At 32.3% G+C, this 22,817-nt stretch overlaps 3 protein-coding genes across 4 annotated transcripts in view; 2 read left to right on the top strand and 1 right to left on the bottom strand.

The window, feature by feature from the left end:
• The first annotated feature begins 67 nt into the window (after positions 1–67).
• LOC105430852 (pseudouridylate synthase RPUSD4, mitochondrial) lies at positions 68–2,315 on the top strand. Of its 2 annotated transcripts, none has more exons than XM_011644594.2 (5): positions 68–218; positions 303–701; positions 1,192–1,378; positions 1,457–1,643; positions 1,718–2,315. In XM_011644594.2, the coding sequence occupies exons 2-5, from the start codon at positions 488–490 to the stop codon at positions 2,222–2,224; spliced, it is 1,095 nt and encodes a 364-aa protein (XP_011642896.2). In that variant the 5' UTR covers positions 68–218; positions 303–487; the 3' UTR covers positions 2,225–2,315. The 2 variants fall into 2 exon arrangements, with proteins under 2 accessions (XP_011642896.2, XP_011642897.2); XM_011644595.3 differs by having other exon boundaries at positions 128–218; positions 308–701.
• mRpL34 (mitochondrial ribosomal protein L34) lies at positions 2,298–3,499 on the bottom strand. The gene is made up of 2 exons (XM_011644593.3): positions 3,343–3,499; positions 2,298–2,600 (listed from the first exon to the last, which is right to left on the bottom strand). Exons 1-2 carry the CDS (start codon positions 3,381–3,383, stop codon positions 2,372–2,374), a joined length of 270 nt encoding a protein of 89 aa, XP_011642895.2. The 5' UTR covers positions 3,384–3,499; the 3' UTR covers positions 2,298–2,371.
• Positions 3,500–10,002: 6,503 nt separating this feature from the next.
• The window catches only part of LOC105430850 (thrombospondin type-1 domain-containing protein 4), an 82,396-nt gene continuing 69,581 nt past the window's right edge, over positions 10,003–22,817 (top strand). Inside the window, exon 1 of the mRNA XM_089074094.1 lies at positions 10,003–10,086. The gene's annotated coding sequence lies outside the window, so the exon portion shown is untranslated. The remainder of the gene's footprint in view (positions 10,087–22,817) is intronic.

Here is a 22,817-nt window from a genome sequence, read left to right as displayed (position 1 = left end):
ATAAATGCAATAAATGCAGTTTTTTTTTTAATAAAAATCAGCTATTGAATCTTAAAATAAAATACCAAAATAATAATGAATCAGAATAAAATGAATTATGAATTAATCGCCACACGACTTTTATAAATTTTTATAAGATTATGATCTTTAGTATAGACAGTATCTATATTTCCTACCTTGTCATAGGCAGTATTGATTCTTACTGTGTGCTGTATACTGTAAGTAAAATTTTATGATTTTACATAATTTCTCGATAAAAGAAAAATAATAATGAAATATTTTGTTCATTCTCAAATGAATAGAGCAGATTAATTCCATTGATTCGTCTCATTTTTGCGTTCGTCACGATCACGTTGGATTTAACCTCAAATTGAAGCAGTTGCACACAGTTGCGCACAATTGCACAAGTATCAAGAGACACGAATAGTGAACATCGCCAAAGTGCATAAAATACAGGAAACGAATAAATCTTAGATTTCTGAAAGAAATGAAAAGTACATTGACGATGTTCAGAAGCGCGCGGATCAGCGAATTCACCACGACATTTCGCACATTGTACAGGAATTATTGCACCACGGAGAAAATATTGGAACGTGAAAACACGGAAACGAAAGAGATCCATCCGTACCGCCGAATCCATCCGTGGAAATCGGAGCGTGAATTTGTAGATGATTTGCTGAAGAATGTTATTTATAATGCAGGTAGAAAAATTAGTCTATGTTTAAGATTGATTAAATATATTTGTATTTTTTAGAAACATTTTTAGAAACACCTATCATGTAATATTTTTTCAATATTTTTTAAAATTAATGGATTTATTATTGCTTGATCAACTTGTGGATATTAGTATTTTTTTATATAATGAGTTAACTTTTAATAACTTTTTTTATGACTATTGAATGTTATTTATTTGAATTAATATATAATTAGAAAATGTTAATCTATAATTCTATAAGAATAGATTATCTGTACATTTTTTATTATCAAAGTTGATTTTTTAACATATATATATATATATATATATATATATATATAAGAATTTATTATTTACAAGAAATTTCAAGTTAAAAGTGATATATGAAATTTTATATATGTAAAACTTCATGTCACATTTATTAATAATAAAATACATTTTCATACTTTAGTAAGAATAATACATTTCAGAGTGAATTTGCAAGTATCTTCTTATAGATGGAATAATTGCGATAAACAAACCATATGGCATACCTCTCATTAACAAGACTACTAAATCAAACAAAGATATATATTCAACTTATAAGATTGTAGGAGCAGTAGATTATACTATTAAGGATGTTTTGCCATATCTTGCAGAGGAATTAAATGTACCAATCTTAATACCATGTTTGGGATCAGAAAAGTATATTAGATTTATCCTTTGATTTTCCTTTTTTTTGAAACATATTTGTAATCTATTTTACAAATTATCCTTTTGCAGATATATGAGTGGTGTTTATATCTTTGGAATTAATGACAATGTGTGCGATCAGATAGAACTTGCAAAAAGGCGAACTAATGGCAAATACAAAAAATACTGGGCAGTCACAATCAGAGTTCCAAATGAGATCAAAGGAAACTATCATTTAGCAATGATGTTAAAAAGTTCTATATTAGGCGATAAAAAAGTATATTGATATAGTATATATTTATGTACAAAAAGCAATTAATATTCACTAGATAATAATCATGTGTATTTCAGCCTATTATCTTGTCTCAATGGAGTAACAATATGGCGAAGAAAGATCAAATCCAGATTTTGAATATAAGTCATAAAGTCTTATCCAATTCGATGCATAATTTGAGTTCTCTACTAGAAATCGAATCATCCTCGAGAAAGTGGAATAGTATTAAGTTGTTTGCCTCCACTATGTTGTATAGCCCAATTCTTGGAGATAATATTCACGGGTCGCGAGTCCAAGAAATCATGGGTACATGGATGAAAGTTAATCCATTTGCTGAGTCTTGTTGGGAGTTGCCAAAGATAAATCGACAGTTGTTGGATCTATTAAACATTACACCAAATCAACAAGAAATTATTCCAACTCATATACATTTAAGAAGTGTACACTTGATTTTTGGTAAAGAGAAGAGAGATTTAGTCATACAGGCACCTTTGATAGATCCTTTCGATTGGACCTGCAAGCAACTTATGTTCAAAATACCAGTTGAAGCAAGGAATATTGATCAAGAGAATGAAAAGAATTAGCTTATTATGTAATAGATGATAATTGACTTATATACATTTGTTTTATAAAAAGTATTGTAATAAAAAGAATTAATTAAATTGATAAATAACATTTATTAGTATACATTTTCATATATTTGATCAATCCAGTAAGTAATAAAGTAATAATTAATGAGACAATACATGTTTGCCCTTTAAGATTCTTCTCTGGAGAATTTTTCTACCACTCGGTGTTGATAATCTCGCCCACCAACCATGTTTTTTAATGCGTTTACTTTCATTAGGATGAGGAAAATGATACCTCATCCTATTTCTGACAAATGTTAAACTCCATGGGCTCCATAATGCAGAAGTTGCATTTACTGTTGATATAAGATGATTCGACGTTCCCGCTCGTCTACAATTATGTTAATAAAATATGTTAGTACATGATATATTTATATTTTATTACTTTGTAACTTCATTAACTGTTTTATATTAATAACACAAGCAAATTTATATTAAAGAAGATTAAATTTGATTTTTTAATAAATTTTTTAAAATCCAAAATATCCTAATTTTTTTTAACTTTTCACTAACTGATATTGAATTTTTCGCTTTTCCCAAAGTAATTGTTAACCAAAATTAATTTTATGTATAAACTATAATTATGTTAGTTTAGTAAAATTATAGTTATGTTAGTTTAATAAAAGTATATCAAAATATTCCCCTCTGTCCAGATAAGCGAATAAACATTTTTTATTAGAAATTAAATTTATTTCTTATAAAATAACACTCGACATGGACAAAATGTCGATTAAAATATGCTTGAATGTCTCAAGAATTAATAATACGAAACACAGCATTAGGGAGCTGAAACTCAAAGTAGAATCAGAAATTATGAAAAATGAATTATTCGGATTTTTTTCTTCTTTAAATTTCCTTTATTTAATATTACAATAAAATGAAATAATCTAATCTTCTATTTTCTGAATTTTCTGAATTTGTTTTTCAATTTTTCATAATCAGGTTATATTGACTTACACCACTATGATCTTCAGCTTCTCTACTCACATATTGTTTATAGGAAATAACTGCAGAAAATTATTACTTATATATAAAAATAAATAAGTGGAATAAAAATAAGCCTTAACACTTACGGCAAGAATTGAAATACACCCGAGATCAACTTGCCGAACATATTTTCATGTAGGCGCTTCAGCAAAATGTAGAGTCTGAGGTTATGTCCGTAACAATCAATGATAAGCGTGCACGAAGATTGCCGAAAATTACCGATTACCGAAAATTGACAATGCATCGTCGCGTGGTGCAATCTGACAGCAAGAAATCAAACTTTATTTCAAATAATAAATCTGAAATTTTATATTGCAAAACTGTGTAAAATATATTATGTGTCATATGATTATATATTTCCATTTACAAAAATTACAATGTTTTAATTTTGCGTCGTCATTAATTGCAATTTTAACAATTTTTTTCACAATATTTATCTCCAATATTATAAAATAAAAGAAAATTGATTTCTATTGTAAAATATTTCGACAGCTGTCGCGATTTTGTTAATGAGAAATGTAAAAATATATAAATATAACTAATTGTCAAATAAATCTTTCGAATAAATCTTTTTACAGATATCAAATAAGATGTCAAATTCAGATATATTTCAGGCATGATAAAATATTTACAGTTTGAAAGGATCTTCAGACGTCTGGATCAAAACTGGTTGGCTTCAATCGGTCTATTAGCGAGGACCATGTTCACTGATTGATCCATTCTGAGGTTCACAATACCTCGCAGGCTGCCGAAGGGCGCAGTGATATTAGAAAATATAACCCTCGAGAATGCAACGAGACAGCAATATCTTCGATCGCTCTACACGACGAATATACGCGATCCCAAAGGTACATGCATTCAACAAATTTCCACAGAGACGAGCGGAGACATCATTACAGAGGATAAATGGAATTACAAATTATTACGACAAAATTACAAATGTATAAACCTCTTAGTCAAATGGTTAAATTTCCCCCTTATAATTTTACAAGACGAGTAAATAAATTATATTACATGAAGATTTTTCTTCTGAACAATTTCATTTTAATTTTACAAAAGTTCTAAATAAGATTATAATATTCGCAACTACTGAGTTTATTATTAAGAATACTTTTTGCATAAATTAGATATTACAAGCTTTACTTTTAATCTTTTGCATACATATTTTTTTATATAAATTTTTATTAATATTTATATTTATATGTTTTTGTTTCAAATCGTTCTAAAAAAATATGAATCCAACTTTAAAATTTTTAACATTTTTTTTATAGAAAGAACACATGAAAAATGTCCAACATGATTTTATAAATCATATATTATAAATGTGCTTAATATTTAACTACATTTTTATAACTTTTTAGCTTTCATTATCAGTTTTCTACATGGCAGAAATATTCAAAATATATCATAGATTTTAAAAATATCGCAATCTTTAGAAGATTTATATGCAGTACAATTGAAAAAAATCATGTTTTTTCATTTCATTTTGCTTATAATTAAAAGTGTATTGATTAAATATTTAAATTATTATTATTACAAAATGATAGTTTATTAAAAAAAAAATATTAAAAAGTCTGAGAAAGAGAGATGAACCCTATACATTTCCTGTAAAAATTGATATTCACAGTCCATTCTTATATTTAAAATTGTCTTGAAAACAGATTTAAGATGTCATAAACTAATCATACAGTATTAGCATCTTAAGACAGATTATTTAAGATGATCTTGAAATAAGAACGGACTATAAATATCGGCTTGAGAGTTATAAGCTAGTGCTCTGTACCTAGTATATTTAAATTTATCAACGAGGCACAATAACCCGTATAAAATTCCTTTTATTGTTACCATCTCCGCTTCTCTCCCGGAGAGATTCTTTCCTTCGTCCAATGCGCCCCATGGTGCCGACCTACCCTATGGAAGGATTGATCTCGCCTCCATCTCGACGATAATCGAACTGCCGTGACCTCGTTGACACGTCGCGTGGAACCGACAAATACACATTGCATCTATGACGTCATCGTTCCACATTAGTCATCTAATCTGAAAACAAGATCGGAGCCCTTCGGCCCTTGCTCCAACGTAATTTGACATACTTCGGACGTGTGGTTACGTAAACGTCAATCAGAAATTTGAACTTAGAAACTTGAAGATATTTTTGCTATAATTGTTGAGAGGAAAAAAAAACGAAAACTTGTAGCTACTTTAATCAGGTTAGAAATATATATATATATATATATATATATATATATAATATATAAAACAGATTTTTTATAAATTATCGAGAAACATCGTTTCCAATTTTACGGTTTTTGCATAAACTTGCCTGAAGACATGGTTTATCGTCTTAATGACAAACTTCCCTTCCTCCATACATGTTTTACAAGTTTCATCGTCGTTGCGTTAGTACAAGAGTATCATTGTACGATTATCAGGTATCAGCCGATTGTCGAGTAACGTAATGATACCATCCCTGTGCTACTCGTAATCAATTTAATGAGCGAGTAAATGCGATACCATCGGGGTTTGGTTACACGGGAAAATGGTACATGCGCTTGCTATTTGAAGGGCTCGCTTAGGCACTGATAGACTGGACCTATCCCGTGGGTGGATAAAATTTTTATCTATGCCCGTGATGGAATCGCTGTGACCTATTTGCTATGTCATGTGGAACGTGCACGCGGCCGTTCCTTGTACGCGACGCCAAATATATTATCAATATTATGTACGTCTTGTTACGACATCGATCAAATACGACGCGATATGGAATAGAAGTTACTTGAAACATAAAAACATTAACAAACTTCTTTTTATCGTGACATTTTATAATGTGATACATACACTTAAGGATTTATTATTTTTATAATTTTTATATTTACAAAAAATATATTTTATATATATATATATATAAATATATATATAAAAATATATTTTTTTATATTTACAAAAAATATATTATTATAGAAAACTTGGAGAGTATACTAAATGATGATTTAAGAATAATACAAAAACATTTAGCGTCAGAATCTGAATAAAAAATTGATAATAAATACTTGAATAAACAAGAATAGAGCTTTAATAGAAGTGTAATTAAAAGACAATAATAAAATCTAAAATTTTTTTTTATTATTTCTTAATTACATGTCTATTAAAGCGTTTTTATTTTGTATTTAAATAATTTTTGATCCAAATTCCACTGCCAAATTTTTTGTATTGCTTTTATGCAATTTGCAAAATGCGATTTAGAATAAGTTTTTTATATTTCTATGTTTTTCATAATTTTCTTAAATAAAGATAGGTGCAATGTATCCTTAAATATTTTTGCTCTTTGAATTATATATAAATCTTAATCTTTACGTTTTTTAAAGATTCTTTTTCTATTTTCAATATATTTATTAATAATTTCTATCTACGAGTTAAAAATTTTAATATTTTATACGATATTTATACAGATATAATTTTAATATTGTTAATTGCTAACAATAGAACTCAATTTAAATATTTAATAAGCAATATTTAAAAAAATAATGCTTATTACAATTAAATCAAATTATCACAAAATAATTATCATTAATTATTGTTGATATGCTGGTATTTCTAACTTTTATTAGAAAATATTCTTATCACAGCACGAAAGAACCGAGAACATATATACCAAGAAGAAAACTTTCCTCCTCTTCTTTAATTGTGTCTCTTTTTAATTATTCAGGTACAGATAGACAATCCTGAGAAAAAGACAATTATTATTCAAACGGAACAAAGAATGTGATTAAATCTTTTCAGTTTTTATTAGGATTTACTTGAGATAGGATGCATAATTCTTCTGCATAAAACCGAGAAAGAACAAACTAATACACTTTTATATACGAAGGAAGAAAACACAATGGATATGAAGAGATATAATATTAATATAATTTTATAAATATTTTTTAATTAATTAATTTTATTAATTAATATGTATAACAATTTTCAAATTTAATGATCTTTTATTATTTTTCACAAGCATATCACAATTTAAACTCAATCTTTTTCCTAATGCCTTCTAGAATTATCTTCGTTAAAGAAACACATTATCGGAGAAAAATACACGTGCGAGAAGAGGTCTTTGTACTCGATTCGGACACCCAATATATTGTCAACTGTCAGTTGACAAGGTACAGGATGCGCCTTTTCCGTTGCAAGAGTTTCGAACCGGCACTCCCATCCTATAGAATTGCGTTCAATCGTCCATCGATTCAACATGAGCGTGTCATAGCGCCGGCAGACTTATTATCGATCGGTTTGCATAACTGCTTTTATTACACAATGTGAAACGCAATTGCGTTGACGCAGTCCATATGAAATATATTCAGCTGCGATCGCGATTGATTATTTTCACTTTTAATACAATCTGAAGGACGAAGGACGCAACATAATGAGAAACTACCTACCTAGACCTAGATGTGTGAATTGTCATTTTTTTTTTTTTTTTCTGAACTGCGGATGAGTCGATTCTGGAAATAGCCGAGACTCTCGACCGTGACACGTGCATCTCTCAGCGACAATTTACTTGTCAAATAATTCTTCGTACGACCGCGGGGCTCGCGATTACCGCCAGAGCACACGCAGTAACTTATGTGCATGCTTACGTTACGTCGTCGATATTTCATTGCGCTCGCAGTCGGGCGATAAAAACGTGCGGTACTGAAAAATATTGCGACGCTGCGAGCATGATTGCTTGTAGTTGGACCGAAATCCAATGAAAGAATCTTAGAATATAAGAAAACGTAATGATATTTACGTGATACCGACTTTCTTCCCGAAAGAACTCGAGAGAGGAAAGAGATAATTCAGATGCAAACAAAAAATCTGGAAGATGAATATCAAACTTTCATTTACGATTATTTTTCTTCGTGTATACGTAGTTCTTTTAAAAGTTTGCGAATAATAAAGTTATGGTAATTTCGAAAACTCAAATGCATAAAACTTACAAATATGATTGAAAAATGATGATTTAGAATACAGATCTGAAAATAAATTTTGTTAGATTTCAAAATTATTATGTAGGATGTTCAAATTGCTTACTAGAAGATCAAAAATTTTTGCAGTATTATTATTATATCTTATAAGCATCTTAAATTGATATAATAATTTTGATGCCCATAATTATTATTATGTAAGATTCTAGTTGCCAGCAAAATCGTTCTCTTTGTGTGCGATTAATTATAAAATGTAATTATAAATTGTTTTATATTTAAGATTTCTCTTTTTAATTTTTATATTTTTATGCCTCTTTACGTCTCTTTAGTTTTCAACATTTGTACACAATATTAATCACGTATTACATTTCTTTGAATAAAAACATTCAGAAGGTACGAAACAAAATCGTAAATTCCATATTCCATATAAGCTTCAGCTTTCAGCTTTTTCTCATTTATCGTAATATTTCATTGTTCATACGTACGTATGACATTTTTATTAATCTCGCCATTATAAAGAGTAATTTTATACCACTCTGTTTAACGGCTATACAATCCTCTATTCGGCCATGAATCGGCCGACCTTTCGCGCCTCGCTCCATTTTTCCATGGAGCCTTACAGACGTTTTAATGCTGCGGTTTATATACGATGCAACATCCGCCCCCTTCAGACACAGTATACCGATCTCATTGTGTCGACGGCGTCGCATTGTCAGCGTGAAAAGCTCTTTATGCGGAAGTATAAGTCTTGAAAATTTCCAGGTACACATCGCAGGCACGTTTCTTCGAGTTTCTTCCATGCGCGACGCGAAGTTGTTCGCCTCGGACTTGCCCTTTGTCGCGAGAAATCACCGAGCTCCTGAAGACACGTCGAGGAAATTCGGCCGCGGAAATCTGACTCTGAACGGGCAGCTCACGTCGTAGGAATATTGTCGTCTCTCGTCAAGCCCGTAAGCCCCTTCTTCGAACGCCACGTCCACACTTTGTGTGACAATCGGGGCGGTATTTTATCGAAAATCGACGAGTCGACGAGGCGACGAACGACGGGAATTACATAACTTGGTTTTTGACGACGCTCCCTGCTCTTTTTTTCCTTTTCTTTCTTTCCTTCCATTCGATGGATATGCACGCAAAGAAGGAAATAACAACTGCACCTTGTGCCTTTGACTTTTATAATTTTTAAGATAATGTAAGATGCCCATAAGATTAAAAACTGATTTACTCATTTTTCTGATCGGTAACATCAATTAACGATGTTTGCCTTTTTCAATAATATTTGATAAAATACTTTTTTGATAAGAAATTTTTTGAGGCTTTAAATTATTATCAGACACATTAAAAATTCAGAAGTTATAATCAATTTTTAGGAAAATATTTTGTCAAATATTATTGAAAAAGAAATATTAACATTTATTGTCAATTTTGCTGATTTTGCAAAATAGTGCACAGTTTGCAAATTTAAATTTGCGTTATTTTCGGCTATCTTCAACAGAATTTTGTGAATTCTAAATGGAAACTGTTAAATTACATCAAAAGAGATGTATTTTATTGTTTGTAGCACCAAAAATAGTGTAAAAAGCTTAATTCAGATGGAAGGTAGGATAAAAATTTCGATTCGCGAACCGCTATAGTATTAACCATCACTCGCGGAGATCGTTCTATCGATTCATCGAACTCGGCTGCATCGTCTTATTATAGATGCGCGGGATCCGCACCGCGGTTCCGTGCGTTTCAACCGGCGCACTTCGATCGATCCATCCGAGCAGTTTCGTGCTACCAGAAGCGGGAAAATAGCAAGCATCTCTCAGTAATCATTCGTAGTTGCGAGCGGCATAAGCGTGCGGATTCGACGCGGTAGTTACGACAGCTTTCGAGGTGAAGGGCGCACACTCGGCGTGTCTAATTATGTAAATTGCGATCGAGTCAAATTAATTAACTCCGCCAACTAATTGAAGGCACCCGCTGCTTGATCAATTGATTGCGGAGCCGACGAGCCCCGAGACGTATTGACGACGAGCGGCGGCCGAGAGAGTCGCCCTTTATCTCGTCGCGATCGATCGCCTTCACGATCTCGATCTCGCTTCCACCATAGACAGTGGCGCGATTCAGTTAATACGCCGTACAAAGGCGATTTGATGACCGGTACCGTGAGATTATCACAGTGGGTTCTAAGATCGATCGCCGATTTGAACAGGCAAGCCGGGCGCATCTGTGTCGCTGTGTGATTAAATCGTGATTAAATTCGCGCGGGGACGAGACGCCGCTATGGGAATTTTATTATGCAGCGCTCGTAGCATAAAGATATTATTGTATTTTAAAAACTCATTCGCGTATGTTTAGCGTAACGAAAACTTCCGTTCGAAAAAAAAATCGGTTTGCATCAGGAATAAAAGCGCACGGAGAGAAACAGTTTTGCTGGCAAAGCAAATTCTAAAAATCTTTCGCCAGATATATAGATCTGAAAATAATTTTGTTAGGCCTTCGAAATTAATTATGTACGACATACAAATTAATTAGAAGAAGGTATAAAAATATTGTTATATTATAAGCGTCCTAATTATGTTAATAATAGTCAACAACAAAATTACTTTCAAATCTGTATCTAGCCAAGTGTTTACATTTGCTAGCTGAACTCCCTGCGTCAAGATATATTTTGAATTAGATCAGTGATTTATTAGAATATTTATATTACTTGTCCTTTCGTTTCCTCAGTGCTTTTTTGATACCAGGTGATCGGTGTGATAGAAGAAAGCGTGTGCGAAAACCAAAGTGATTTTGACCCCCGGCGAAACGATTCTTTCGAGTCTCCCTCGAATCTGCTCGCGTAATTGCATACACGCAGCCGTCTCGTGTAACTCGATGCATCGCGTGGGCGATACAGTCCGACGATGCAGCGGAATGTCGGACGGATCCGTTACCGGGGCGGGGAGAGGGAGGGGGAGGGGGGAGGGGAGGGGAGGGTAGGAAAACGTATTTTCGATTTTCCAATAAATCTCAATTTGAGCGTATGCAGGCGCATAACCGTGCATTTCATTTGGCAAAGCAATTTCATAATGACGCTTGAAAATGATGATTGCCCGGAGACCGGCTCTCTCTCTCTCTCTCGTTCTCCCTCTCGCTCTCCGTGTATTGCCCTTGCCGAGAAAGATAATACGTATAAGTAGAGCGACTTTAAGCCGGAGCATTACCGTTTCACGTGAAATAACAGTGATTACGTTGCCCGCGATGTAAACCCGTAAACGCCTATCATCGATCGAATAGCGAGAAGTAAAAAGTAGATTGTTAGATATTATACTTTTAAATATATATCCGATTGCGCAATTATCGCAAAGACATTTCAAGTACAGAAAGAGACAGTTTAAAATATTTTATAAAAATTATAAAATAAATACGTTTTAGACTATTTAGAATAATTTATAACGCATCATCTTAAAAAGGTACACTTACAAATTTAGAGGATATTTGGGCCAAAATTTAATATTGTATTTCTTTATTTATTTTTAATATATTGAAATTTGTAAATTTATAATTATTAGATAATTATTAGAAATTATTATTATTTCGAGAATATATATATATATATATATATATATATATATATATATATATTCATTGTATATATTGTGTATATTGTATATATATCATATATGTATATATGTGTGTGTGTGTGTGTGTGTGTGTGTGTGTGTGTGTGTGTATATTTATGTGTATGATATCGAATTGTTTAACGTTTGTTTTAAACACGTTATTGTAATAAATACCATCACATGCCTCTGTGATCGAAAGGATAAGAAGCCTGTTCGGTAAGCAGAAAGAGATCCAGGTTTGATTCTCGGCTGAAGTGATGTTTTTCGCAAAAATAATAATTGCGAATTTTCACGACTGGTCGGGCCCCGCTGTGACGCACACCCTCCCTTCTTATTTAGGGGGATTTCAATCTGCTTACTTCTATAACTTTCTAGCATAGTGACATTATCATGTACTAAACATTTCACTGAATTTGATTAAATAGCTGCAGTATAAATTGATGGGATCTATTTACAGTTAAACAAGTTATTCCTTTAATATAATCTTCACTATTTCAAAAATGTCTATATAATATATTTAGATAATGTTTAGCCTGATGATAAGGCTGCACAAGAATTTGCACCGATTTTTTTTAATTTCTCTATAATCTTTTTTTTTGTAAAAATCGAATACGTTTTTATTAATTTGAATATTTTTTATCATAGTGGTGTAGTAGACAGCGCATTAGTCTAGTAGAAATCCCAGTTTCGAGTCCCCGGTAGGATCAAGATATTTTCATGTCTTCTCTCGAAGGTCTGGCAAACCACGAGAGTATTCTTGCCCACAGAATCTCCTCAAAGATTTGCCGTTTGCGACAAACGTTGAATTACGATGTTTTGCGATGTTTTAAATATTTCATTATCTTTGTAAAAAATTCAAATTCGGTTGCCACTCCGAAAAAATATGTTCCGCAGTCAAAACCTCTTTCATTGGATATATTTGTAGCTTGTAAGCCACATTATCCACATAATCAAGAAGAGGATTTTCCTTCTTAAGAGGTCATTCTGGTCTAAAAATAAAAAATTTTTTTTATTACATTTTCTAAAAATACGCTATCCCAAAAAACATAGTTCAATTTTCATGAAGAAATTCCAAGTATTTTGAATTTTACAGTTATTTTTACATAGGAATGCAAAAGTTGATTTTTGTGAAAAACAGCGATCAGATTCATTCCTACTTATTGTACTCATAATAATTAACTTTTATAAGCTTTTGAAGAGATCGAAGATATCCTGTATGGAGCTGGAATTGCTGATTAAGAGATAGATAAATATAGACGAATACTGTACGAAAAATGTTTACCGAAACTTTAAATGCTTTTTACTCAAAATAGTGTTTTCTAACCTGGCGAGATAAAAATCTTCGAAACTATGCATCTGATTGATTTCAAATTTTAACTGCTTATTTAATATATGTTTGGCTATCGTTGGAATTAGATCGAGTTTTGATTGATTTATTTTAACCTACTTTTTATTTAGAAAAATCCCATCAGAAATTTAGCAAAAATCACTATTTTTCATTAAAACATCCTCCATTTTGTTAATTTTGCAAGAAAGTGATTGATACTAGTTCCAGCGATAGCCATTGACGTGCGAATTAAGAATCTAAATAAATTTAAATTTTTCAAATCTATTGAGTCTACGAAAATAAATCCATTCCGCCGCCGAGGCAATTCGCATTTTTGATACGCACGGGTTTGGCTAAAAAAGAACTGAAATCGCGCACATTTCGGTATTATAATAATTGTTTTTTTTTCTCAAAGATTGAAATAATAAAGGCAAATAAATTTTTAATATCTATGCCTATTTATTTTTCTATTGATTATTTGATACAATTACAAAATTTTGCAAGTATAGACCAGAATGACTCCTTAAAACGAAAATTTATATCTGCAATGTCTCTATATTCATTGTAGATCCATTCGACTGACTCATTCGACTTCAGTATATTAATGTATTAAAATGTCAATTGAACAATATTTTCAACATGCTCAATACCTTTCATGGTTAGATCAAAAACCGAAACCATTGATGTCATCGTCGCTTTTACATTTGAGAAAGTTACACCAATCTGGCTTTTAAAGCTGATAATAAAGAGCTTTCTCCTCCATGTTTAAGCAAAATAAAAAATGCGCAGACACTGATTAATAATATTGTCGTAAATTGGGCAATGTCATCTTCCTGATGTATTCCTCATTCATCGTTGGTACATTGTATCATATTGTATAAAAGTGTGCACTTTGTAATGGTTCAGATCACATTGGAGTGTTAATTTTCTTAGGTATATCAGAAACAGAGAGATCTACTACCATTTTTTCGAGTTCATCTAAATTCTCTTTGCCGAGAACACATAGTGTCATAGTATTAGCGGAATAATATTTTTCATAAAACTCAAGTAGTCGATCTCGAACATTAATTTCCCTTTTGTTTTCGATATTATTATCAATATTTCCCTATTGCTCGATTTGTTTTTGATTGTTAGAACAAATAAAGAAATAAAATTAAAAAAAAAAAAAGATCTTAATTCTAATTTAATTATTAATTGAGAAGCGTATTCTTATCTTTTATCATTCATGATAGATTTATTTAGGATAATTAAATTCTTGTCTGGTTACACAAGAAACATTTGTGAAAAGTTGTGTCCTACTTGTATAATATATGTAGTGCGTAGCAGGCAGAAGCTTATTCCAATTTTTAATCTCTAATAATTGAGTCGCATCTCTTCTTGTTATCGCGTCTCGCTCGACCGAGAACTTCGATAACTCGTTACACGACAGACACTTGGTCGCGTTTATGTACAAGTAGATAGCAACCGATATCCACCAAGGAATATTGATTTTCATACCTTCATACGCGTGCAGAAAACATATGAGAGAGAGAGAGAGAGAGAGAGAGAGAGAGAGAGAGAGAGAGAGAGAGAGAGAGCTGTCCGGCACGCAAATCTCAAATGCGTGTAATAAACGTAACGCGCATCCAGTATGCCTGGACTAATGTGATACAATTTATCAAAAACAGTTTTTCCTACGGGAAACATAACTCGACTGATAAACCCTATGAATTACAGGTAGAAACTATTCGCGCTGTTGCTAACCCCCTCATATTTTACTTGCTACTTGAATTACAGTAAATGCCTGCTCGCTCAAAATACATCACGGTCCGTCACTTATGTAATATACTTCATGGCACGTTCACGGAAATTCAGTTTTGCGCTTTTTGTCAGAAGAGTAATTTGCGAATTTTTATTTAAACTAACAGTTAAGCGATTCTAATGCAAACAAATTGACAAAAAAAAAAAACATCAAAATATTCGAAACTGACTGCTCTTCTTTTACAAATACATCTAATAAATAAAAATATCTCACATAAAAGTTCGTAAAAGCAAAAGTTTTTAAAGTCTTTTAGATTTCTAAAAGAAGTCAGATATTATTTTGACATTATATAACTACTTTTGAAGGAGAGTCACGGTGTAGTCTTTTATAGCTAAAACGAATGTAGATAAGACGTAACAACGCTTTTATCTATATGGCCTGTCGTGCTAATTTGTTAATGGGACATCCTGGCTGGTATATCGAGTGATTTTTTTTTTTAATCAGTTTTCAGCGCACTGATATGCGCTATTATTAGAAAAACATTCAGAGGAATGGTCACCGCTCGGGTCAGTGTACAACATTATCGAGACGCTCTAAAAAAAAATTGCCATTACCGAGTAAATGGTATTGTATTAAAATATACTTATAATACATTTGACTGTAGTCAATAAATCCATTTAAACATTGTCAATGATAACATAGATATTTGCTTAACGCGTAACAATTGCACACTTGTCAAAATGCATGTCAACGTCAATCGCATACAATTTAATTCTTAAATTCGTCATGCTAGTCTCTCTTTCTTTTTCTCTCTCTCTCTCTCTCTCTCTCTCTCTCTCTCTCTCTTCTCGCAGCAATAAAATAATTAAATACATAACAAGCCAGAATACAATAACAGCCAGAAGATCAGCCAAGAAAATCTTCTTAGAAAAAGCAAATGTATGTGAATGTATTGAAATTTGAAGAAAACATTTTTTGAGTCATCTTTGCAAGTTTCACAAACTAATTAACAAATTATCATCTTATATATTTTGTTTTCGAATGCTGAAACTTTCGAAATACTTTTTAGAGTAATTAAAATTGGCATTAATAGTACACCAACGTTCGTATGCAAACGTGTTCTGAGGAATTCTCATTACGCGTTTTGCAAATCTACAGTGCGAGTTTGTTTTAAAGACATAAAATGTCGAAGACAAGTGTCGAAAGGCAAAACGGGAGAAATGCAATACTATAAACATCTCAGAATGATAATCCACAGATGCGAGCGGTCCATTCAACTGATCGAACTTTACATGAAACAGACACAGTTGAATCTTTCTCATTTAAGATTCTGACTAAACTTACAGCTAATCTTGACACTGCCAGTGCTCGAGCACAATCGTTTCTGCGTCATTGAGACAGAAGCCACTCTACATAATGTTACACAAATCTCCATTCCGTTCTAATGTCATTCAATTATTCTCACATCAAGATAAATTATGTATATAACTATTAAGAAATTTTAGATAATTGTAATCTCTTTTGTGAATTAAATATAGTTTCGAGATTTTAAATGTATAAAATTTAATCCATCTATTCCGATATTTGTATCTCAACAAGAATTAAATGTGCCACAAAACTAGAAATATGCATATTTTAAAATATTTTTAAAATACGAATTTTTAGATGCTACATATAACGTATCAATTTATCGATCCGAAGTTCTGCAGGATAATAATTAATCCACACAATTGTTTAGATTTGGCAAACTCACCCTAAGTTTAATACACTGCATATTTATTTAATACACTCACACATACTTATATATCTATTGTGTTTCTTGTAGATAAAGACTAAAATTTATTTTTATTCCTTATTTCTCTTAGCTAAAAATAAAATCGATCGAATTAGACTCGAATTAGACTTTATGTTAATTCGAACGTGTAATTTTGCAACGTCCAATATAGCATGCGGTGATGCGATGCGGCTTCTAATACGCGCAGAGTGCAACGCTTTGCCGCAAGGTCTCAGCCGATTGCACACAACAAGTACTCATCTCAATTGGCGATTACGGATCCATAAATTCATTTTGAGACCAAGTTGAACGAGAGACGAAGGGAATGCCCGCCGTAGTCTCCCTTCCTCGATCTCGGCTGCATTACGCCTGAATCCGCGACTCTGCGGCCGCGCGTGCATTTCGTAAACTCGCGCCTAGGCTTTTATACGCACATCCGGCTAATGTGAAAATTTCAATATCGATTTATCGTCCCGCTCCCGGCGTGGCGCACCTCGTAGATCCGCGATACAATTAACGAGCGACGATCGCCACGTCGAATTTCCGGTCGCCTCTTTCGCGCGCCTTTTTTTTGCTCCCGTTGATCGGCGAGGCGGATTCGATTTAACAATACGAGGAAGTATTTAGTGAGATACGTGTAAAAATGGGTGGTTTGCGTTTAATTGAGTCTGCTTGTGCGTGGAAAAGGGAATAAATACGTACTTTTACGTCATAAAAGTGATCTGCAAGCGATATTAAAAAGCGAATTTTTGAAGATATATTTTTAGTTTCCATTTTACGATAAAATACGATAAGGCATATTCAGATCTTTTTAACTCTTCAAAAGTGTCATGAACTTTCAAGTCTGTATTATAAATTGCGTGCGCTAGTGGATCAGCAGTTTTTCAGCATGATTTTGATCGTCCTCTTTTTACGATGAAGCGCGATACGCGTATTCGTCGGCAAGATCCAAGAAGTTTCACGAACGCGTTTTACCTTCAACGTGTGAGGTCTAATTCCCTCTTGCTCTTTTTCTGGGCGACTTCCTGTTTCCGTGAACCGATCTGGACGATCAGTACGTTAATCGATGCTTTCCAAATAATCGTTTGCACAGGAAATCATCCGCTAATAAAGATTTTCAATGTTCCTTTTTTTCGGGCTTACTTATCGTAAAAATTTACGGAAGTCGCTGCGAGATGAACTTAATGGTATATTCCTGTCACAAAAAAAGATTAAAATTGCGTTTAAGATTAAATAAGAAGCACACGATAAACAAACTTAATGACGTTTATTTTAAATTAAAACAAATACAGCTTCGGGAATATTATTTTATAATTACAATTAAAATTTGATATGCAATTTTAAGGATGTATCACAATTATTTTTATAAGTTTCACATTTACAATAAAAAAATTATGAAAGTCTTACAGATTATTTTAAATCGCACTTAAAAAATAATACAAAAAAAAAATTTAGCGGCGATTTAGAACAAATATTTAAATAATTTTTTATTCAGGTTCTAAATTGTCACAAAATTTTTTGCATTACTTTTAAATCTAGACTAAGCTAACCTATTAATAATTTTTTTTTAATTTTTTTCATAAATACAATATATCCAGATAAATATAATAATCCTTAAATTGCAGTTTAGCTATTAAAATTTTTGTCAACATAGAGATACGTTTTATTTCTCTTTTTTCATTGAAATTTTTTTTCTATTATCTATCTAAAAAAAATGACTAACTTAAAACAATTATTCAAATTGAAGATTTGTTGAGATAATATTTAATTGCAAATTATTTTTAGCATTTTTATGCAATTCATGAAATATTGATGGCGATTACGTAAGGATTTGAAGGATGCAATCCTTCGCGTCGACGGATAAAATATAATCAAATGCATATGTCCAACCTTTGTTTCGATTGATTTGCCATTTCGAGTGGCCGGATATTTGTTCTTCGAGTATATACGAGGCTCTCCAGAGATTCGTTTCCTCTCAAATAAATCAAATCTCTTGGATGTTATTGCGTTTCTTCCGGTCTCCCGCATTCGAGATCTCACATTTCCTGGACCGCCTCATCCTCCCCTTCCGAGAATTTACTCAACGATATATACATTCAGTAAGGACATCAAATATATAAATCCAAGGGTGGAAGGGAGTATACACGACATAAATCCTTAAGTGAAATGACAATTGAGGGAATTAGCTGTGATTAGCTTACATTTGTTTGAAATGTTTTACGTTTTTTTTTATATCGCTGAGAAGAAAAATAAAATAATTTTTTATAACACGATGATATTAAGGATTTTCTATTATATTTATTATATTATTGGAAAACATATTCGGATAATGCTTCTTAAAAGCACAAATAAGATATATGTATCGAGTCCATATTTACATCGGAGAAACAAACAAATCTTTTGATCTTTTAATCTTTTGATACTACTCATATCGAATATTTCGATGTCGTAATATTAAAACTATTTAAAATCTTTACATTAATTTGTTATTCAAATAATTTTATTTAAAGAGACATGTAGATTTATATTCCGATTTTTTCGAAGTATCACGGAAATTAATCGCAATTATGACAACAAGATGATAACAATTGTGATGATCTTCGCGCAATCAGCGTAACGAAGTGTTTACTAACGTGGCATCAGGAAAATTTTATAACACCATCAAATGAAAAAAAAAAAAAAAAAGACGATAGATTAAGCGTTTCATACGGCAGATTGGTATATTACGACGCTGCGATCCGATCGGATCATATGTGCAGCGAGTATTATAATCTCGAAGAAGGGCTGTTAGCCGATAAATTCTTCATCTAGGTGGAACCACTTACAAAAGGGAACACCTTTTCGTGATTGCATGCTTACGGCATGTGAAATAGTGTCCAAATTACAGGTCACAGTGTATAATTCGACGAAGCGTTGAGCAGGATCGTACATCGCCAAAAAGCAAGAAAAAAAAGCAAGAAAAAAGAAAGAATTGGGCGCGATCCGGGGAACAAGCGCATCCATTTTTCCCCGTAGATATGCGAAATCACGGTCTTTTATTCGAATCTACCCGAGACTCGCGCCGTTACTAGGACTATTACGTACAGTTAATTAATTAATTAATTAATTATCCAATATTTGTCTCGGGGCAGAGTTGTAAACGATAGTAAATGATATGAAAAGTTAATTACTAAAAGCATGTAAATTAGCCCGAAATATCATAATTAAAAAGGATTAAACGTATAATATATGTATAATATATGTGCTCTTTGTCAGTATTAATTATAATATGATAATTCATAAACGATAATGCTCGCCATGTTTAAACAATCATGTCATGCAGTGTCCGAAGCAACAATAGCTAAATTCGTTTAATACCGTTTGATTTCTATTTTTATTTCACAAATTAATCAAACACTCATCATACAATATCATTATTCCAGAAAATTAAATTAATCCTCTCGGCCAATCGGTAATTTGATCACATCAACTGATTCATATGTGTAAATTGTACCATATTGTGTTAAAACACGACAATCAATTAGCAATTAATCAGCGATTGGGTTTCAATTTTGCTCAGTATTTTGCCGAATCATTACGCAGCGATGCACAATCTAAAGGCCGCGTCGGTCACTTTCGAAAAATTACAATAACAAATTCGCTTGAAATATTGTCGGTGCAGCCAACACTCGTGTATTTCTCTGAAGGAGGTTAATGGAAGTCGCGAGAAGTCAGTTTTTCTCTAAGTTTCACTGCACGTTCAAACGAAGTGGTTCTATGGCACTGCGGTTCCAATTTTCCACGCGGCGAAAGGCCCGACGTTGATTGTCGATACGGAAATCGAGAGTCAATCTCGCCGACCGCTCAACGAAAGCGAGAGCCTCTTTGCAGATAAATGTCAATAAATTACTCCAAACTGCAATAAACGCAGTCTTATATGGTGGACGATTCAAGGTTTTTCCTCTTCAGAGAAATTATTTTCGTTTCTATGAAAGGTAAAGATTTAATTTACAAATCGCTACAGCTGAGTTATATATGTTGTTTATCAAATTAAGATTTGGATGAGATTAGAAAGCTCTTGTTATTTAAATGAGAAATAAATTAATAAACTGTATTGTAGAATCTGCGAACATTATCATATTGTATGTAGATGTAGATTAATTCTAAAAAGTAATGTGTCAAATTGTGTCAAGTATCGATGTCATGTAACCATCTACCGTCTGTTCCCGTGGAGTTATCACGTTGTATCACGAATTATCGTCATATATGTATTCGGTATGTAAATGTTGACGGAGATTGGTATGAGAAACGGCCCAAAAGACTATGATATAACCAGTTAAGAGGCCATTGAGACGTCCCATGAGCCGCAATCTGAGCCCATGAGACGCCTCTTGCTTGTTTTGTCACCTAAAACTCTCTTTATAACTCGAATTTCTTTATTAAGATTATATTATACTTATTTTTATTTTCAATGAAAAAAATTATAAATTATTATTATTATGGATTGCATTTAAAATTAATTAATTTTAATTAATAATTTTTAATTTTCTAATTATTTCGATTAGAGCTTACATTTCTATTTATTTATTTAAATGATTTTTTTTATGACAAGTTCTAAATCATCGCTAAATTTTTTTTATATTATTTTTAAACATGATTTAAAATAATCTATAAGTTTTTCATAATTTTCCCATTATGACAAAAAACATCCTTGTATAATACATCCTTGTATAACATCACCGTAACTTTGATTTTGTATAATATGTAGTTATTTATAATGCAAATTTTTAACTCAATTATTCTTTATGTAATTATTTTTGCAATTAGTTTATATTTGCAATTGTAATTAATTATAATTTATTTCAAACTTTTGAAATTTAATATTATCTTTTCTAGTTGTATCATTACAGTAAAGTTGCTTTCTCTTGATCGTGATCTTGATCATGTATCTGATATCTAATACCTTCAATAACCATTTTAATTTGATTTTCGGGTTTAGAATTAAAAATTTTAATTTCGGCAGTGGTAAGAGAGGGTTCTAGCGCGTTAGCGCATCAATTGAAAGCCGCTGTTAAATAAATCGCGGAGGCGTTTATCGGCGATCAGCCGGCAGTCTATTTTCGAGATGGAAATCCTTAGCGCCGCGTGTTGCTTTATCACCGTGAAACCGCAACTATGTGGCTTCGCGGATCACAATGCTTTATAATTAATAAATCACGGCGTGACTGAACTTTTATCGGGGGGGCCCCGACCACCACGAAGGACGGTTATGGATGTCGCACTTTACAATGGCATTCGACAGGTAATCGCCATGACTGGTTCTTTGTTAGCAGGCTCCGAGCAGGACGGTCAATCGCTCGACAAGACGCGTCTGTATAATGGCGCAAATTCGACGGGATAACCGGCAAAATCGGAAAGTAGAAAAACCACGATTTACGATTTACATTAGTCCTGCGTAACGCTTAGAGATCTAAATACCCACGCACATTTTTAATTTTCGATATAAAAATGCTGATGTAAAGCCCCCTAAGCCCCGGGAAGGGGAGTCCATTTAAATTTGAAGATTGCACAATCGATTTTATATTGTTTATAATTCATTCTCCATTCATTCGGTCAATATTCATTCGTTAAATATTCCGCGTTACATAAGGCGCATTGTTTTACGATCTGCGATTCTTTTTGCGAAGCTTGCGAACAACCGTGCTGTAAAATGCAGTAGTTGCAGCCCGTTACGTAGTAAATAAAAAAGCTCAATGCGCTTCAGGCTGACATCACTGGCTGGATTGTTACGTTCGACGGAAAATAAATAAATGCTTGAAGCGTTCCTCGAATTATTATCGCGTATTTATTTAATGGCGTTGCTCTCAAGTTGGAGAGTGCAATCATGCTGAATTCCAGCCATTAACCATGCAAAATCATGCATATATAACTGAATATTTTCAATTCATTCGAAATTTTTTATTCTTTTATGATCAAGCTTTGCCATTCTGCTCTGGCTGTTAAAATTTGCAAATCTAAATGTTTTTAATTTGTTAGTCGGCGCTTTTTCCGTTTATTTCAAGATCCTTTTACGCCATTTTCATATTACTTGTAAATAAACAAAAACAATAAATAAAAAAATAAAATATAAACATATATATAATATAAATATAAATATATAAAATAAAATATATAATATAAATATAAATATATTTAATC

Source organism: Pogonomyrmex barbatus, unplaced genomic scaffold (genome assembly GCF_055798465.1).
Source record: "Pogonomyrmex barbatus isolate J1 unplaced genomic scaffold, ASM5579846v1 scaffold16, whole genome shotgun sequence".
NCBI lineage: Eukaryota > Metazoa > Arthropoda > Insecta > Hymenoptera > Formicidae > Pogonomyrmex > Pogonomyrmex barbatus.
This window is presented reverse-complemented; position numbering and strand designations above follow the sequence as displayed.

Coding starts and splice junctions, on each gene's coding strand:
- LOC105430852 (XM_011644594.2), top strand. CDS start 488: ATGAAAAGTACATTGACGATGTTCAGAAGCGCGCGGATCAGCGAATTC. Junction 702..1,191: donor GAATGTTATTTATAATGCAG/GTAGAAAAATTA, acceptor ATCTTCTTATAG/ATGGAATAATTGCGATAAAC. Junction 1,379..1,456: donor CCATGTTTGGGATCAGAAAA/GTATATTAGATT, acceptor ATCCTTTTGCAG/ATATATGAGTGGTGTTTATA.
- mRpL34 (XM_011644593.3), bottom strand. CDS start 3,383: ATGTTCGGCAAGTTGATCTCGGGTGTATTTCAATTCTTGCC. Junction 2,601..3,342: donor GGTGTATTTCAATTCTTGCC/GTAAGTGTTAAG, acceptor ACATAATTGTAG/ACGAGCGGGAACGTCGAATC.